The 18,867-nt window shown below is 40.2% G+C and overlaps 1 protein-coding gene across 4 annotated transcripts in view; it reads right to left on the reverse strand.

Moving 5' to 3' along the window:
* The window catches only part of LOC127360801 (NLR family CARD domain-containing protein 3-like), a 29,398-nt gene extending 10,652 nt beyond the window's left edge, over positions 1-18,746 (reverse strand). Inside the window, exons 1-13 of one of the 4 annotated variants that reach the window (XR_007883925.1) lie at positions 18,624-18,746; positions 17,316-17,388; positions 16,827-16,949; positions 16,181-16,297; positions 15,727-15,825; positions 15,181-15,259; positions 14,790-15,018; positions 12,269-14,063; positions 12,018-12,191; positions 10,578-10,751; positions 10,022-10,195; positions 9,597-9,643; positions 4,877-6,348 (exon numbers count right to left, since the gene is read on the reverse strand). Coding sequence is in view for 1 of the 4 variants with exons in the window: in XM_051395253.1 (XP_051251213.1) it covers positions 5,798-6,348; positions 9,597-9,643; positions 10,022-10,195; positions 10,578-10,751; positions 12,018-12,191; positions 12,269-14,063; positions 14,790-15,018; positions 15,181-15,259; positions 15,727-15,825; positions 16,181-16,297; positions 16,827-16,915 (3,528 nt within the window). In the remaining 3 variants the exon portion in view is untranslated. Of the gene's footprint in view, positions 1-4,136; positions 6,349-9,596; positions 9,644-10,021; positions 10,196-10,577; positions 10,752-12,017; positions 12,192-12,268; positions 14,064-14,789; positions 15,019-15,180; positions 15,260-15,726; positions 15,826-16,180; positions 16,298-16,826; positions 16,950-17,315; positions 17,503-18,623 lie in introns of those variants that run through there. The other 3 variants (XM_051395253.1, XR_007883926.1, XR_007883927.1) reach the window with 3 other exon arrangements.
* Between the last annotated feature and the right edge of the window lie 121 nt (positions 18,747-18,867).

An 18,867-nucleotide genomic window follows, 5' to 3' on the forward strand; every position in this document is an offset into this window, starting at 1 on the left:
TTACTTCCTTCTTAATTTTCAAACATGTGATCAGTTTATAAATATATATATCTATGTATAGATATATATATATATATACATTTTACATTCAAGCAGAAAGTATTTAAAGTAGTTCATATTGGCTCCACCTGCTGCAACTCCAACATTAAAGTACTGATTATATGTTAATGCATCAATAATAATCATCCACTAATATAATAATGAAACACTGACAGAGGCCATTCTGTAGACTGACTACTTCCAGTTTCATACATCAGCTACATTGTGCTGATAATACTTCTGTACCTGAGGAACATTTTGAATGCAGGACTTTAAGTTGTAATGCAGTATTTTTGTAGTATAGTATAACCACTTTTACTCCAGTAAACAATGTAAATACTTCCTAAGTAGGTCTAAATTTACTCAGCTGTTATATTTTCTGTGGTGAATGGAAAAAAGAGATTTTACATAAAAAGATTTTTGCTAGTAAAGCTAGCTGAGCTCTGAATTTGAGATTTGAACTGTTGGTGAGACAAAACCAACATTGTGTCACTTTGGGTATTTCTCAAAATTCCTTCAAGTTTTACAAAACAAACAATCATTGGATTAATGGAGAAAATAATGATTAATAACAATAATAATAAGTCACAGTCTTAACTAAATAGTCAAAATCAGCTCAACCCGGTACACAGCCACATATACCAGTAATAATAATCTAGAATTTCTTACTCCCCCCAGTGTGTACTGTCTTGTGCCTGTGGCCCTCTAATACAAGTCTACAGGAGGACGGACTGGTCCCTGAGGCCTCTGGTCACTGGGTCAGGGTCAGTCCCCATACTGGGGTCAGAGACCCAAACCTCCACCACAGGGAGCTTTAAACCTGCTGTGTTGGGGGAAGATCTCTGTTTTCAACCCCAGAGGCCTCCAGCTTGGTTTCGACTCACATGTTGATTACGCTCCCTGTGATCTCTTCAAACCTCTGACACTCAGTTTTACAACATGTTGATCCTCTCCAGTTTAAAGAATATCACTTATCTCTACAACCTACAAGGTATAAAGGCAATTCTCATAAAATATTAACTCTCTACAATAAAAACATACACATATCAAACATTTCAGTTTCCCACCAACACACAGTAGACAGTCCTGGAGAGGACGACTTAACTCACCTGGAGGATGCTGTATTCCTCGTAGCCGGCTTTCACACCAAAAGGAAAATGTAGTAAAATGATGACACCTTAGTCGTTATCTGCCATGAACAAATATTTAAAACAAAAAAGTAAAGCAGGTCTCTCTCTGTCATGTGACCATGTTGTTCCTCTTTCTCTTCCCCTTCAGATAGAAGAACATTTAGACGGCCCTTATTCCTAAACCACATAGTTCATGTTAACTTAAAGTGCATGTATTCAAGACCTTTATGGGCAATTGATTTTGCTGCAGTATCAATAAAAATTACACAACAACAACAACAACACACAGGGTGAGACATAAATTACAAAGTGATGTTTTATTGTTTTATGTTCATGTTTTTAAATATGTGTAGTCATGGGTGGGTTTTTCTTTTTATCTCTATGTCTCACCCTATGTTACTGTTGTTGTTGTTGTTGTTGTTGTTGTTGTTGTTTTTACTTTTTACTGTGGCAAAATCAATTGCCCCACAGAGACAAAAAGGTCTCATACACGCAGTTACTTAGACGGCCCTTATTCCTAAACCACATAGTTCATGTTAACTAACACGTGATGACTGTTCTATCTGAAGGGGAAGAGAAAGAGGAACAACATAGTCAACAGATGATGTGATAGACTCTTCTTCTTCTTTTTAACAGAACTGCTTCACTTTTTTTTTTTTGTTTTTGTTGACATGTACAAATTGGGATCGATCTGATAAATAGGCCTTAAAGATAAGACAAGATAAGATATTCCTTTATTTGTCCCACAATGGGGAAATTCCAATGATGTAGCGGCAAAGTGGATAGGGAAAAAGCAGTAGGAGTAGGAAAGATAATAAATAAAAACACTATGTACAAGAGAAAAGCAGTAAGAATCCACAACAGTAAGAATCCACAAACAACAGATAACACAAATAGTACAAATAGTACAAGCAGTAGTAAACCAGTAAACCAGCTTAGTGCAGTTCCTTTAATGCCAATAAGATGTACAAGGCTCTATAATAGAATATGATGGTCAGTGGTGTCAAATGCAGCAGTAAGATCTAACAAGACAAGTCCATTGTCTGGTCACCAACACTCTTTTTCAGCTTTTACAGTAAGGGAGGGAGAGCTATATAGATGGGTTGGTTAGAGCTGTTGGGACTGAACCAAACTGACAGTTGAAGCTAAACACTGAGCTGTTGATTCTCAGTGGGATCAGCAGGACACCACTACAGGGAGTCATCAGATTCACTGTTCACATCCAAATATCACTTCATGGACCTTTACCTTGTGTTTGTCTCTGTGTGGACAGACATAATGTGAGCTAAATTTACTTATCAATTCAATTCTACAGTATTTTTATAGTGTAGTATTAATACTTTTACTGCAGTAAACAATGTGAATACATCCTAAGGGACTGTCTGAAGTGTGACTTTCACACCAAATGTAGGTAGTATTGGAGAAAATAAAAAGCAAAGGCTGACCTTTCAACCATTACAGTACAAAGTGACTCTTAAACCCCAAACTTACTATAGCCCTCTTCTATAGGGCTGCACGTATACAAAACCCTCTTCAAATAATGATGGTGTATCACAGATGATAGTGAGGATGAGTACAGATAGCTAACCCAGAGCTTCAATGGATGGTGCGGCAGAAACCAGCTTTTAAGGGGGCAACGACAATAAGGCCACAGTGCCCCGCTGGTGCTGTTCACTGCAGACAGTCGAGAACATATCCTGTTTTCTATCATGTTCTTTAGGTGTTCTCTATGAAAATGACTACACACTGAAATAATAATAATTACAATTACAATAACAGAAAATAAAGATAAAATGTGCAACATCCACTTTTTTCCTCTTATTTTAAGAAAATAAATAAACACTAGAGCCTTACTACCACTACTACTACTACTACTACTACTAGTACTACTACTAATAATAATAATGACCCTAACTATGACTATGTAAGATACACTTGCAATGTAAGTAATCGTGTTAAGAAAGACTCCCACTGTACTCTAAACCAACAAGATGAACAAAGACTCACTGAGGAGTCAAGATAGTGGCAGTGACTGCACCGTTGTCAGGGCAATGGCCAAAGGTGAAGCAGAATTTGTGGTGGATGAAAGTACATAAATGAATATGTCTTTGCTACACACTGCAGCATCACACTCAACACATGCTGCATGAACTGTTGAGACAAATACAGTTGGGAGCCCTTCAGACAAACTCTGAAGACCACCACCACCTCTGGACCACCAGGATCCATGAGAACCTGCGAGAAAGCACAAGAACTCCGGGGAAGAGGTGAAGTTAGTAACATGCATTAATGAGACATGAATGAGTACAGAAGAGAGAGAGAGAGCGGGGAAGAGAGGAGCTTTGATTGTTTCCAACCTCACAGTAATTTCTGACTTTTTGTGTTGTTGCTGTTCTTCCTCTTTTCAGTTTAAACTCTGCAGGGAAGCATTATACTATAGGACTACAACTACCATGTACAGTCAGAGGGCTTCCCACAGCTGTTGTCACGGGCTCCACCTCCCTCACAGATGTCACCTGGTGGTTGTTCGGAGCACACAACAACTCCTGAGTGTTAGAATGAAAAGTCAGATGAACTTCAGCGCCCCCTGTTGGTACTGAAGCAATGATTGCGGCGCGGACGTTACTGAGTGGCAGAATAAAATGAGACTATTGTACTTTTTACTGCACTACATTTATCTGACAGCTGCAGTTACTCTAAAAGAGTTCAAATGATCTCCACCTTGACTTCTACAACTATAAGATACTCGTTACACATGAATGCATCAGTAGTAACAATCCAATGCTATCTTATATAACAGCGTAACACTCACAGGGCACACTTATTAATTATTAGTACTTTACTTTTGATACTTTAGAAACATTTTCAATGTGATGGGGTATTTTTATATTACAGTACTGATACGTTTACTGAAGTAAATGATCTGAATACTTCCTCCACCTCTGCACACTGGGAGTCACCAGCAGGTTTATTTCTTTAAAACTTTATTGAACAAGAACAACAGACAGAAAGTATACACCATGGTGACATCACAGTGACATCACAGTGACATCAGGACAAGAATATTAAAGAAAACGGAATAAAGTAGATAAATTGAAGGTTTTACAAACTTTCTGAGTAGAAACATTGTTTTAATGTTCAGTTAAAGACTGTTTGTGATTGCAAGATTCATGAATATGTGTTTTTGCCAACAATAAAATCAAATGAATAATATAGAAGTCATTAGCTTCAGCAGAGGAATAATCAGTAAAAACATGTTGATAAGAAAGGGAACATTCAGAGTCAACATGTTGAGTAAAAAATACACTGACGTCATGACAAAGTGACAGAAATCTTCAGTTCACTAAAACAAAAACTAACATCAACGTCCTGTTTATATTTCTGCACAAACACTTTGGGAGGAAAATTAACTCAAATTGAAATTTTACACAAATAATGACACAAAAAAACTGAAAGGATAAAACAAATGAAGAAGAGAAAGATTGATTTTGTACAGAGTGAAAAGCTGCAGATTATTGAGTCTTTGACCTGTTTGACGTCAGACTTATGTGACACCATCTCTACTATAATAATGACTACATGTCAGTTTGATCACTTTTATATTTGTTCATGAAATGATTCTTTATGGAATGATTGATTTCCTCACTACAGCTGCTCCACAAGTTCACCTCTTTAACTTAAGTGATTTTTGACATCAGTCCTTAAACCTGCAGATCCTCTCAAATTATTTGGACTTTCTCTAATTTCAAACAACCATTGAACTCTTTCAGCTCGTCATTAGTTTCTGACTTTATACCTGATCTGTGCTGGTTGAAAATCCACCAACTCTCTGAATTTTACAGCCTTTCATTGAATAAACAGCTGAGTTGGTTCTTGATCAGTAGTTTGGTTTACACTTCCTATGTCTCTCTTTTCAAAAGTAAAAATCAGATTTCTGTTTGTTTTATATGAGTTTCCTCAAACGAGCACACAGTCAGTGATGTATGGAAGTAGAAGTGAACAATACAAAGTGGAGAATGAAGCTGGATTTAATAAATCCTTCAGTTTATACAGTGTTGGGATCCATTTGGACAGTTTTGCTTTGACATCATTTAAATGTGGTTTTCAGCATCATTTATTATCTAGAATCATCCCAGAACTTTCATTTCTTTTGATTTCAACCTGACTTATTAAAGTCTGTACATTTGTTCCACGATGACCAAACATGATGAATTGTTCAAAATCAAAGCTACTCTTTACACCTTTAATTATTTTTACACAGATGCTGAATTTGATCCTGAAAGACTCTTGTTGAACACATTTTCTTTCACACACAAGTTTTAAGGTAGCAATGTTCAGTTTTAGATTCAAATTGAATGATCACACTTTAATATTTGAGTCATAAAAACATTTTTTCTCTAACTGTGGTTTAAAAAAGATTTTACGTCTTTTTTTACGTCTGCAGGCTGCACATTACCCTCACACATGATTCCTTCATCCCATCATCCTTTGCTCTTCTCTTCCTTCATCCTCCTCTTCCTCCTCTATTACAGTAAACACATCAGGTTGGTACTAACTAACATCAGCTGTGTGTGATCCTGTACAGACTGAACTATCTGGTCAGCAGTGAGAAAGTTTCTCTCTCCCTCCTACAGAGGACACAGAGACACTGAGGAACCAGACCAGAACCCAAACCCGAACACAGGATAAAGAGGTTCAGTGAATGTGGTGTTGAAGGTGTGGAGGTGGATCAGTGTGTCAGAGGAGACTGTGTAGAAGGACAGAGTGCCAGCAGGACAGTCCACATACACTGCTACTCTACCAGAGGAGGAGGAGGAGGAGGAGGAGGAGGAGGAGGAGATGGATGTTCTTTTCTTGTTGTGCCAGACAGAGTAACGACCATCTGAGCACTCCACACACCAGGACTGATCATTCCTTCCAAACAAACAGTCTCTACTGTTTCCTCTCCTGTTGATTCCTCTGTAACTCACTGATATAGAAACCTGTCCTCTCCACTCAATCTCCCAGTAACAGCGACCAGTCAGACCATTTCTACACAGCAGCTGAGGCCAGTAGTCAAATCTGTCTGGATGATCAGGATATGGCTGAACCTCCTTCACAACTATCACCTTCCTGTTGTTGTCAGACAGTTTGATGTTTCTGTTCACTGTGTTTGTGTCGACTGTGAGTTCACAGGAATCTGATGGAGAGAACAAGACACAATACAGCTGCAGTTATTGATCTATCATCTGATCATTGATTGACACTTTAATGATGACATCAGAGCTGTGAATGAGTGATGTCACAGTTTTTGTTCGTTCTTATTTTTTTCACTGTAACTCTATGAAGTCCTGCCCTCTCTAACGATGTTGTTTGATAGAGTTTTTGTGTTTTGTTTTCGTGTTTTAATACCACTTCCACCGGGACATGCTGCCCTTGTTTACTCTAGAGAACAGCTGATGGCACTAATGCCGGCCGGCACCTGAACTCTGGAGAAAATGTGTGTCCGTTTTTTGTGTTGCATGTTTTGTTGTTTTGTTTGGTTTGCTGTGATTTGGTTTTCTATTGCATGTAGTGTTTCTTTTTACGTACTGGCCCTGAACTACGCACATACTCACAGGCAGTGCTCAGACTAATTAGCGCAACGAACCACAGGTGGTGGCGACCGTGGACTGCGCACGAGGGACGCAGCATTTTATGGACATTATATTTAGGGACCGAGCCAGCGACCGCTGGAGGTCCCTATTGTATTTGCTATGTTTCTTCTTCTTCTTACCTATTATTTTTAGCCCCCTTTGACTGCACTTTTGCCCCCCTGAACATATACGAAAAGTCAATTTTATTTGGCAGAGTTGTCAGGCCTGGTGAAAATGGGGATATTCTATGGGTCGCTTTCGGGTAGGCCACTAGGTGGTGCTAGTATCATAAAAAATGCGTTTAGGCTAATAACTTCTGCATAGTTTGTCGCACATTCAAAAACCTTGTATCCACGCGTTTGGTGAATAGAGCTGAATCTCCCCATATAGGCCACGCCCACTCCCGCCTATAATTTTTTCTCCGCTAGAACGCAAAATGTCCATAAACTATTTTTCCGTGTTCCCCCATGCACTTTGTCCGATTCGCACAAAATTTTTCACGTAGCATCTCTGAGGACCCTCATAATAAAAAAGTGATTAACAGAATTTTGATATTTCAAAAAACCAGCACGTTATAAAATTAGAACTTCCTGTGGATTTTTCGTCAAAAAGGAAGTGGACCATTTCTCCACATTGGTATGTCTGATTGACACCAAACTTGGGTCCATAGTTCCTCATGTCTTCCTTAAGCATCGTGCAAAATTTCAGGCCATCGCCCCTAAGTGGCGCTCTTTAAAATGAAGAAGTTTATATCTCTACAACGGTATGTGTGATTAAGATGAAACTTGGTAGGATGCTTCCCCATGGCTCCCTGAGGCTCGCTAAAAAATGTGTCAACAATCCGCCACTAGGTGGCGGTCTGGTGGTATGATAAATCACTGTGCTGTGACCGTAATAGTTATGAATATGAAATTCACAGGGCACGTGTAGAGTAGTGCCTGAAGCTCACATACCAAAAATCGTGTTCGTCGTGTTTGTAGTGCCCCCTACAGGATAAAAAAACAGCAGCCCCAGCGCCATGTTTCACCGATATGTACAAAACTCAGTAGGAACGTGTAACATGCCGGGACGTACAAAAAAGCCTCCTGGACCCATACCCGAAACCCCACAGGAAGTCGGCCATTTTGATTTTCATTTTCACTTTCGACAAACTTTTCGCGTTGTATTTGAACGAACTCCTCCTAGAGAATTTATCGGATATGCTTCAAAATTGGTCAGTACAGTCAAAAAATGGTGTTGATTAAAAGTTGAGCTATTTGTGACTGTACATCAAACCACGTGCCAGTGACAACTTGTCAATTTCAGCAGATTCGCCATAAAACAGCTCTCATAACTTCAGTGTGCAATGTCCAATCTCCAATAAACTTCACGTGTTTGATAACAGTCTCGCCTTGAACATGTCTACATGACAACATTCAGACATAGTGATAGCGCCACCTACTGGCAACAGGAAGTAAGCGCTGCGTGGCAATTTTGAGCTGATTTATGTGAAATGTTTTGGTCCGCACTTATAACTTGCGTTGTCGGTTTTTAATTTAGATAATTTGACTGATTTTAAGCAGGCCCTGGAATTAGAGTTTTGGGCCCGGCCACAAAAACACACCAGGGATGCAGAGGAGGGAAGCAATGTTGGTGGAAGAGAGGAGGGTCGAGACGGGACGGGGGCTAATGGAGAAGGAGAAGATTTAAGCCGTGTCTCCCCTCTCTTGTTTTGATGAATGTGCGGTCTCTCATCAACAAAATGAACGAGCTAACGGCATTAACATGGAGCCACGCAGAGTACCGGGAGTGCAGTCTGATGTGTTTCACTGAGACATGGCTGCACGTCTCCGTGGATGGCTTCCACACCGTCCGGGTGGACCGGGATTGTACTGAGAGCGAACAGCTCTGTGGGCCAGATGTTGAACTGCGGCCGTTGGACTCCATATCATCTACTGAGAGAGATCCCGCACGTTGTGTACATCCCTCCCTCTGCAAACCCAACATCTGCCTGCATCATACACACCACCATCTCCAAACTTCAAACTCAACACCCCAGTGCCCTCATCATCATGTCGGGAGACTTTAATCACATCGGAGTTCTGCCTTTTAAACAGTAGCTACGTGAGCTGTCCTACCAGAGAGGAGAGGACCCTGGATCTGATGTATGCTAACATTATGGATGCATACATCTCCTCTTCTCTCCCCCCTCTGGGCAGGTTAGATCACAACCTGGTTCACCTTAAACCCTGCTATGTACCTCTGGTGAAGAGGAAGCCTGCAGTCACTTTACATACTCTAAGTGTGACTTTATACTATATATATATTCTGCACATCTTCAACTCAAGCAAGGAAGCTTAAGATTTTTTTTCATACACATTAACACCTTTAAACTGCAGGTAGCTACTGGTATGTTGTGTATGGCCTTTATGGTTTAAGTTAATGTTAAAGAACCTTGCCATTACTAGGCTCTTTTTCTCATCTCATAATCGCTCTCTATATATAGGTATATATATGTATAGGTACCTACAATGGGTCTTTATTCCTCAATGATGTATCCTAAGTTTCTACACAGTGGAGCCATATAATTAGTTAAACCCTTCTTTAAAAAGACAATCATAGAGGAGCAGTGACAAAAGTTTAAGCAAACTTTCTCATAGTCAGGTGTCTGTATTAGCAGACCCCCCCACTCTCCATGGGGATAAAGCAGGGTAGTGGAAAGATATTTATGACGATGTGAATGTTTTTGATGTAATATCACCCTACCCTATATAACGCCTATATTACACAATTAAAAAATGTGATCACAGAAATCAATTAAAAACACACTTACACTTCCTCAGACCTGGTCTCAACCATCGGACTCCAGCAGGCTCCACCCTGAAAGGAGGAGGGGGGTCAGACCAGTACATCCTCTTTCAGCATGAAAACATGGACATTACATCACTGTCATACACAGAGGTTATTCTCTACAAATGGACTTACATCTTCACATGGAACACTTATTATTCATCAGCTGATATTCTTTTAGTTAAGTGGAGATTCTTCTTATTGGCCGATTGCTACAGCTAATTATTCTATTGATGATGTATTGTTATTAGCATTATATTGACAATCATCATAAAGTTCAGACTCTTCCTCTACTAGTCAGTCAGTAAATGTTGGATGTACAACGTGTCTGACTTTGACACTGTTGTTCACATCTCTGTGTTGGATAATCCTGGCTACTGTTCCTGTCTGTGTTGATCCTCTTCATACCTGAGAGTGTCCAGTCTCCAGTTTGGATCCTCCAGTCCAGCAGACAGTATCTTCACTCCTGAGTCTCCTGGATGATTGTAGCTCAGGTCCAGCTCTCTCAGATGGGAGGGGTTGGAGCTCAGAGCTGAGGCCAGAGAAGCACAGCCTTCCTCTGTGATCAGACAGCCTGACAGCCTGCAAACACACAGAACACATTACATAATAAACATGTTCATGGAAAGAGACTGAAACAAAATAAACAAAACAGGTGTCAAATCCAATAAGCAGAGATAATGTTGTGGAGGTCATGATTTTATCCACTGAAGCAATGTGGTGTAATATTTCTACGATAAAATAACCGCTTCAGAATCATTTTGATGTTACGCTGACTTGTACCAGGATGAATGGTTCCTCTGTACGCCTGTTCTTGCACATTGTAATATTTATTTTTTGGTTGGGACAAGGGTCTCTCTTTATGGCACAAGTCACATCAACAAATACCAAATCTTCATAGTGTTGCCTTCATGTGAATCAGAATATATGTGGTCATCAGCTGAACACATCAATGGATCCTGACCTGAGGGTTTCCAGTGTACAGTGTGGACTCTCCAGTCCAGCAGACAGAAGCTTCAGTCCTGAATCCTGCAGGTTGTTGTTATTCAGGTCCAGCTCTCTCAGACTAGAGGACTGGGAGCTGAGAACTGAGGACAGAACTTTACAGCTTCTGTCTGAGAGGTTACTGCCACTCAGTCTGAAGAGACAGAATAACATTTGTATTAAAATGAAATCACATTTGATAAGATATTCAAATGATGATACAAGCTGTACATTATATGGTTGTAAACATATGACACAGTGGTTAAGAACCAACCAGTGTGAACGGTTTAAAATCCAAGTTTTGAAAGCAGTAAATAAATGTACTGATTGTTCTCAATCTGAAGAACAGAGCTCTCCGCGTATGTCTTTCCTTTTCTCACTCTCCACTGTGACTTCTCCACATCTCCTTATTTTATTTTATCTTCTGCTTTTGTCTCATTTCCTCTCCTGTACTCTCTCCTTCCCCCTGCAGCTCTCCCTCAGATTGAGGGCTATCCGCTTTAGTGTAGCTAATGTTATTTTAAAAGTCAAGTCTTTCTTCCTCCGACTGTTTGTTCATTGGAAATTTAGATTAACTCAAATTTCAAACATGTTTTTGGGCTTCTTTGAGATTGAAATAAGCATTGTATTTACAGATTTGATGTAAACCAGGAGTATTCAGCTGCATTTTCTAAGCAAACATTGTCAGGGTTGGACTATGAAAATAAAAACTGAATTAGCCTGTTATTGTTAAATATTTGAATTTTCTTACAAACTGGATGTTATTTTGTACAAAGAGGTTATTCTCTACAAATGGACTTACATCTTCACATAGAGCACTTATTATTCATCAGCTGATATTCTTTTAGTTAAGTGGAGCTTCTTACTGGCCGATTGCTACAGCTCATTATTTTTACCAATTGATTATGTGTTATTACCAGCATTATATTGACAATCATCATAAAGTTCCGACTCAGTTTCCTCAACCAGTCAGTCAGTAAATCAAATGACCTGCACCAACTGATTTCTTTGTTCACTTGGGGTTCAGTGAAAACAAGAAGTAAACAAATCTATTTATAAAGTAGTTATTTCTAACATGATATCAATCAGCAGCCAGGTGGAACATGATCATCCCACTGGAGATGTGTTTCTGTCACCTGCTGAATCTAAGTCCAATATTCACTCTCTTTATCTCTGTGTTTGCTCTCTACCAACTCCTGAGGGAAATATCTGGCTCTGTAGCTGCTAAATGCTCCACTGTGTTCACTATCTGCTGACCACAGTGTACAGTGGCTTTATCAGAGCTTGTTGGATGAAAGCTGCTGCTGCTGGATACTCTGAAACTGAAACAGACACTTAATGTCCCCCAAAACCATAGTGTTGCCTTCATGTGAATCAGAATATTTGTGGTAATCAGTTGAACACATTGATGGATCCTGACCTGAGAATTTCCAGTGTACAGTGTGGACTCTCCAGTCCAGCAGACAGAAGCTTCACACTTGAATCCTGCAGGTTGTTGTTACTCAGGTCCAGCTCTCTCAGACTAGAGGACTGGGAGCTGAGAACTGAGGACAGAACTTTACAGCTTCTCTCTGAGAGGTTACAGTCACTCAGTCTGAAAAGACAATAATAAAGAAAAAACAAGCAAGTATTTAAGTAATAAGAAAGAAATTCAACTCTCTCTGTACTTACAGAGCTTTGTTGGAGGCTTTGACCACTGGCAGGAGCCTCGGAAGAGCATCCTCTGAAGCAGAGTATTTCTTCAGGTCAAACACGTCCAGATCTTTTTCTGATGACAGTAAGATGAAGACCAGAGCTGACCACTGAGCAGGAGACAGTTTATCTGTGGAGAGACTTCCTGAACTCAGGAACTGTTGGATCTCCTCCACTAGAGAACGATCATTCAGTTCATTTAGACAGTGGAACAAATTGATGCTTCTCTCCGCAGAGGGAGTCTCTTCAATCTTCTTCTTGATGTACTGGGCTGTTTCCTGATTGCTACTGTCTGTCTGTATCAGCAGACCTCGTAGGAGATTCTGATTGGTCTGCATTGAAAGACCCAAGAGGAAGCGAAGAAACAGGTCCAGGTGTCCATTTGGACTCTGTAAGGCCGTGTCCACAGCACTCTGGTGGAGATAGTTTAGATTCTGTTGGTGTTTAAATAATTTAGACTTCAGGGATGTTGTTTGTTGTTCTGCCAGCATATTGACTCCAGAGTTGATGAATGTCAGATGGACATGAAGAGCAGCCAGAAACTCCTGAACACTCAGATGGACGAAGCAGAAGACCTTGTCCTGGTACAGTCCTCTCTCCTCTTTAAAGATCTGTGTGAACACTCCTGAGTACACTGAGGCTGCTCTGATAGCGATGCCACACTCTGTCAGGTCTGATTTATAGAAGATCAGGTTGCCTTTCTGCAGCTGCTCAAAAGCCAGTTTTCCCAGAGACTCAATCATCTTCCTGTTCTTTTTATTCCAGTGTGGATCTGTCTCAGTTCCTCCATCATACTTGACGTTCCTTAGTTTGGACTGAACTACCAGGAAGTGGATGTACATCTCAGTCAGGCTCTTGGGCAGCTCTCCTCCTTCTCTGGTCTTCAACACATCCTCCAGAACTGTAGCAGTGATCCAGCAGAAGACTGGGATGTGGCACATGATGTGGATGCTTTGCGATGTCTTGATGTGGGAGATAATTCTGCTGGCCTGCTCCTGATCTCTGAACCTCTTCCTGAAGTACTCCTCCTTCTGTGGGTCAGTGAACCCTCTGACCTCTGTCACCATGTCAACACAATGAGGAGGGATCTGATTGGCTGCTGCAGGTCGTGAGGTTATCCAGAGTCGAGCAGAGGGAAGCAGTTTCCCCCTGAGGAGGTTTGTCAGCAGCACGTCCACTGAGGTGGACTCTGTAACATCAGTCAGGATCTCAGTGTTGTGGAAATCCAGAGGAAGTCGACACTCATCCAGACCGTCAAAAAGGAACACAACCTGGAACTCTTCAAACCTGCAGATTCCTGCTTCTTTGGTTTCAGTAAAGAAGTGATGAACAAGTTCCACCAAGCTGTACTTTTTCTCTTTCAGCACATTCAGCTCTCTGAAAGTGAATGGAAATGTGAACTGTATGTCCTGGTTGGCTTTGCCTTCAGCCCAGTCCAGAGTGAACTTCTGTGTTAACACTGTTTTCCCAATGCCAGCCACTCCCTTTGTCATCACTGTTCTGATTGGCTGATCTCTTCCAGGTAAGGCTTTAAAGATGTCTTCTTGTCTGATTGTTGTTTCTGGTCTGTCTGGTTTCCTTGATGCTGTTTCAATCTGTCGGACCTCATGTTCATCATTGACCACTGCAGTCCCTCCCTCTGTGATGTAGAGCTCTGTGTAGATCTGGTTCAGAAGTGTTTGGTTCCCTGCTTTAGCAATCCCCTCAAACACACACTGGAACTTCTTCTTCAAGTTAGATTTAAGTTCACGCTGACAAACTCCAACAATATGTCCTTTATGAACACACAGAAAAGAAGATCATTGAGTGATTTATAAAGAAAATACACTAAAGCTGGGGTTCCCAAACTTTTTTTTAGCTAATGGGACTTTCATATTGCCAGGTGATAACCTACTGCCTCCCTTCATCTCAATAAGGGGAAGTGGACTTGATCATGGAGTATAAATTGGCTGTTGCCCACATACATGCTCTTAAGTTTTGCTCTGCAGCACAAAGTTAATGGGCTGAACTTCTGGCAGTACCCACCTGGCAGAAGCTAGCCTCAAAAAACTTTTTTGAGGAATCTTAGTGCCCAAACAATATATACTTTTTAAAATGTGCAATTTTTGTTCTGATGCAGCCACTTCTCTCTTTTTGTAGTCTCGCTCAGTGTCCCGCCCACAACTCTATCTGATTGGTTACACCTTCATGAGTAATAATAGAGCAAAATTTAGGATGAAATATTAAAAATAATTCTTAAAAGTTATTTTAACACACACGTAAAGTGCTCAGATCTTGTACTTAGCTTACAAGATCACAGTTTAAAAATACTTCAAGAGACTTGTGATTATGATTATTGATGTATTAATGTGTTTAATCTCTAATAATGCACAATGATATATTAGTGAATTTATATTATGTATTGTTTTTGAATATTTGAATATATTTTGGTCCATCTCTTGAGACATCAGTAAATGTCTCATTTATCCAGCGAGTTAAATCTTTAGAGAAATCCTCTTACTGCTCTGCAGATGGTCAGCCAGCTCCTCCAGCTTCATTCTCCTCAGGAAGTGCAGTGTGATCTTCAGAAATGCCTCTCTACTGCTCTTCCTCTGCTCTTCATCCTCACCGTCCAACACCTGCTCACCCTCCTTTTGACTCTCTAAGCATCCGGGGTAATCTGAACTCAGAACCTTCTGGATCGTCTTCAGCTCATTCTTCGCAAAAGTGACAATGTTGTCCTCCAGCAGCTGGAACAGAATATTATATGAATGACTCAATCAAAGTCAAATCATGGAAGCAAACATCAGATCCATGTTGAACAGACTGACAATCCACTGGTCTAAAAAGTGCAGCATGGAGATTATTGTGAACACAATAGATGTAAAAGTAGTTGTTGTCCATGTACAGACCATAAATATGGAGTCCAGGTCTGTTTGATGCTGCTGGGCAGACTGACCACTGGGAGGCTCTGAGCTCTCCTGGTCCACTCTGTGGAGGAACCAAGAATTATCTCACATTATGTCTGTCCACAAAGAGACAAATACAAGGTAAAGGTCCATGAAGTGATATTTGGACGTGAACAGTGAATCTGATGACTCCCTGTAGTGGTAAAGGTTTACTAATCTTGCTGATCCAACTGAGAATCAACAGCTAAGTTTGGTTCCTTCCCAACAGCTCTTACCAACCCCTCCATATAGCTCTCCCGCCCTCACTGTACACTGCTGAGGTTCCAAGTGGTCCAGTGGAGCTGCTCAGTGTCTGCTTGTATCAGACTGGTTGTACTGGGCAGCTCCCAGTGTGAATGTGTTTGACTGTGTGAGTGTGAGGCAGCTGCTGCTGAAAAAGAGTGTTGGTGCTCAGAGAATTTCCTATGAGTCAGTAAAGGTTTAAAAACTGGAGATCTCAGAACTGAAAAAGACATCATTTTATTGTCATAATGTGTTTGAAATCCTCACCTTTGATCAACAGAGTGGTGGCCATCTTTGAAATGATAAGGATGATCCATAGAGCGGTCACTCTTCATGGACACACAGCTGGGTTCAGGTTTTTTCCTCCTGATACAAAAACAGGATAAATTCTGCACTGCACCCACAACACACAGAGACAAAACCTGCCAGTGACTGAATACACCTACTGTACGCAGTCTATTTGTATCCAGGGAGTTCATGGTTAGGATTTCTATAAAGTCAGTGTTTGATTTAGAAATGTTTCAGTGTATTTATTAAAGTTGTATTCAGTGCAGTGTGCAGTGGGGAAATGATGCGGTGGAGTGACCATATCGGTCCAATTAGGATAAAAAGACGAACAGACAGTGAGTTTCTATAAACTGCTGCAACTATTTGTTCAATTAGAAAGAGAGTCTGATAAAAACACATAACTTTATTTTCATCATCAGTTTGAAATCCTCACCTTTGATCAACAGAGTGGCGGACATCTTTGAACTCTATAGGATGAACCATAGAGTGGTCACTCTTCATGGACACACAGCTGGGTTCAGGTTCAGGACAGTCTGGTCTCTGATGGATCCTGATAGAAAGAAATTCATTAAAGCTCACATATTCAGAACCATTCTCACTGAATCAAAGACTTTGTGAAATTATGTATAATTTGAAATGTTTGAATACAGGGCTGGACAATAAGAACAATGTCTTCAATTACTGACATTATGGATGTGTTACTGAACACAATTTACTGATGTCACACACTTCAACACACTGTCTGAATTCCATATAATTAAAGTGAGAGCAGCTACAACATCTAACCAGCGAGCAATCAGCTCCCAGTCCAGTCCAGAAGAGCAGAATGTGAAACTGGTCAGACTGGAATGAATCAGGACAAACATCAGCAGTGAGCAACACGTTACTGTTACATTTCTCATTATGAAGCTGAATGTGACAGTTTCTCCTGATACTGATTTGAGATCAGATTGTCCAGCCCTGTTTGAATACTGACAACTACGTACTTTTGCTCAGATAAATGTCTTTGTTTCAAATGGAGAATCAAAGCCTTTGTGACATGGAGAAGAGTCATGGACAGTTAGAGATCCTCATCTCACCTCTGAGCTTTGGTCCTTGTGTCATGTTCCCCACACTTTTTTCTTTTAGAGGGAGGGACTCCCTCCTCTCTGTCCTCACACTGATTCATAGCAGAGCCCACACCTTCACACAGACACAGCAACCTGTTGGGAGAGATCACACATCATTCCTCTCAGTCACATGACAAACACACACAGCTCTGATTGGAGGAAACGGCTCATTCAGCTCAATACTAAATCCACTTATCTGACAGTTTCCCTGGCAGAGTAGAAATGCTGTTGGCACTTTGAGCTGCAGTATCTAAGAAATGACATTCACAATGCTCTTTAGTCTGATTGGTTGAAGACTAGAGGAATACACTTCATGTTGCTTTTTTACTTTTCACTTCTATTTGACTGACTTTGAAAAGCTCCTCAACAGTTGAAATGTTGCTCTTTTTCCAAGTCTACTATATCCAGTCAGAGCATGCAGTGGCAGCTAGTCCAATAATCCAAAATCAATCCTGTTACCTTGGCAGCTGCTGCTGAATTCACATCCACATCAGCTCCCAGAGACTTTCTACCTTCATCTGTAGAGGAAACACTGAGAGCAGAGCTGAAAGCATCAGTCCAATCACTGATCAGCACTGAGAACTCATCATCACTCATTCATCCTTTACATCAGTGGTTCCCAACCTTTTTCTATCTCTGAGTAAACTGACGATCCCTGACTGAGTGACATATTTTATAAATATTTCATATCATATCCAAAACTGTACAATCAACCCAAATATTGAACTCAGTAACTGCAAGAAGTTGAAGTTGATTTGGATGAATTCTGAGCAGATTATTTCCTGTTTAGGGAACTTTTTATACAGTTTGTCTGTGTTATGTATCTTTTATCATTTTTAACTACTGATGGCCTTTTCTCATCACTGTCACACATTTCAAACTAATCAATACATGGATCAATAGTTGTTTGTTATTGGCCAGAGGAGATGCTGCTTGTTCTCACTGGTCAGTGTTCAGGAAGAATGAGAGCAGAAAGCTGCCATCAGCTGATCTTCTTCTACTATCAGACCACTAGATGGCCTCATGGAGCTGCATTTATCTGGCAAATGTTTATAAAATAGAATTAATTATTTTACATTCAAGCAGAAAGTATTTGAAGTATTTCATATTGGCTCCACCTGAGGCAACTCCAACATTAAAGTACTGATTACATGTTAATGCATCAATAATAATCATCCACTAATATAATAATACAACACTAACAGAGGACATTCTGTTCACTGACTACTTCAAGTTGTACTGCAGTGTTTTTATAGTGTAGTATGACTACTTTTACTGCAGTAAACAATGTGAATACTTCCTAAGGGACTGTCTGAGGTGTGACTTAGTCACTCAAATAAGCACATTGTATTATATTCACACCAAATGTAGGTAGTATTGGAGAAAATAAAAAACAAAGGCTGACCTTTCAACCATTACAGTACAAAGTGACTCTTAAACCCCAAACTTACTATAGCCCTCTCCTATAGGGCTGCATGTATACAAAACCCTCTTAAAATAATGATGATGTATCACACATGATAGGGAGGAGGAGTACAGAGACCTAACCCAATATAATAATTACAGTAACAGAAAATAAATATAAAATGTGTGACAACTACTATTTTTAAAAATAAACACTAGAACCTTACTACCACTACTATTACTACTACTACTAATAATAATGACCCTAACTATGACTATGTAAGATACACTTGCAATATAATTAATCTTGGTAAGAAAGACTCCCACTGTACTCATGAATAAATCTTCCATGAAGTTACTTACTTTGAAGTTGATTGTTGTTTCTGCTCTTTCGACTGAACTAAACCAACAAGATGAACAAAGACTCACTGAGGACTCAAACAGTGAAAGTGTCTCCTACAAACCTTCAGATGGATAAAAGAAGAAGTTGCGACATGACGAGCTCACAAAGTGAAACTAACCTGCGGACAGATAGTGGCCGTGACTGCACCGTTGTCAGGGCAACAGCCGAAGGTGAAGCAGAAGTTGTGGTGGATGAAAGTACATA

This window comes from Dicentrarchus labrax, unplaced genomic scaffold (assembly GCF_905237075.1).
Source record: "Dicentrarchus labrax unplaced genomic scaffold, dlabrax2021, whole genome shotgun sequence".
Taxonomy (NCBI): Eukaryota; Metazoa; Chordata; class Actinopteri; family Moronidae; genus Dicentrarchus; species Dicentrarchus labrax.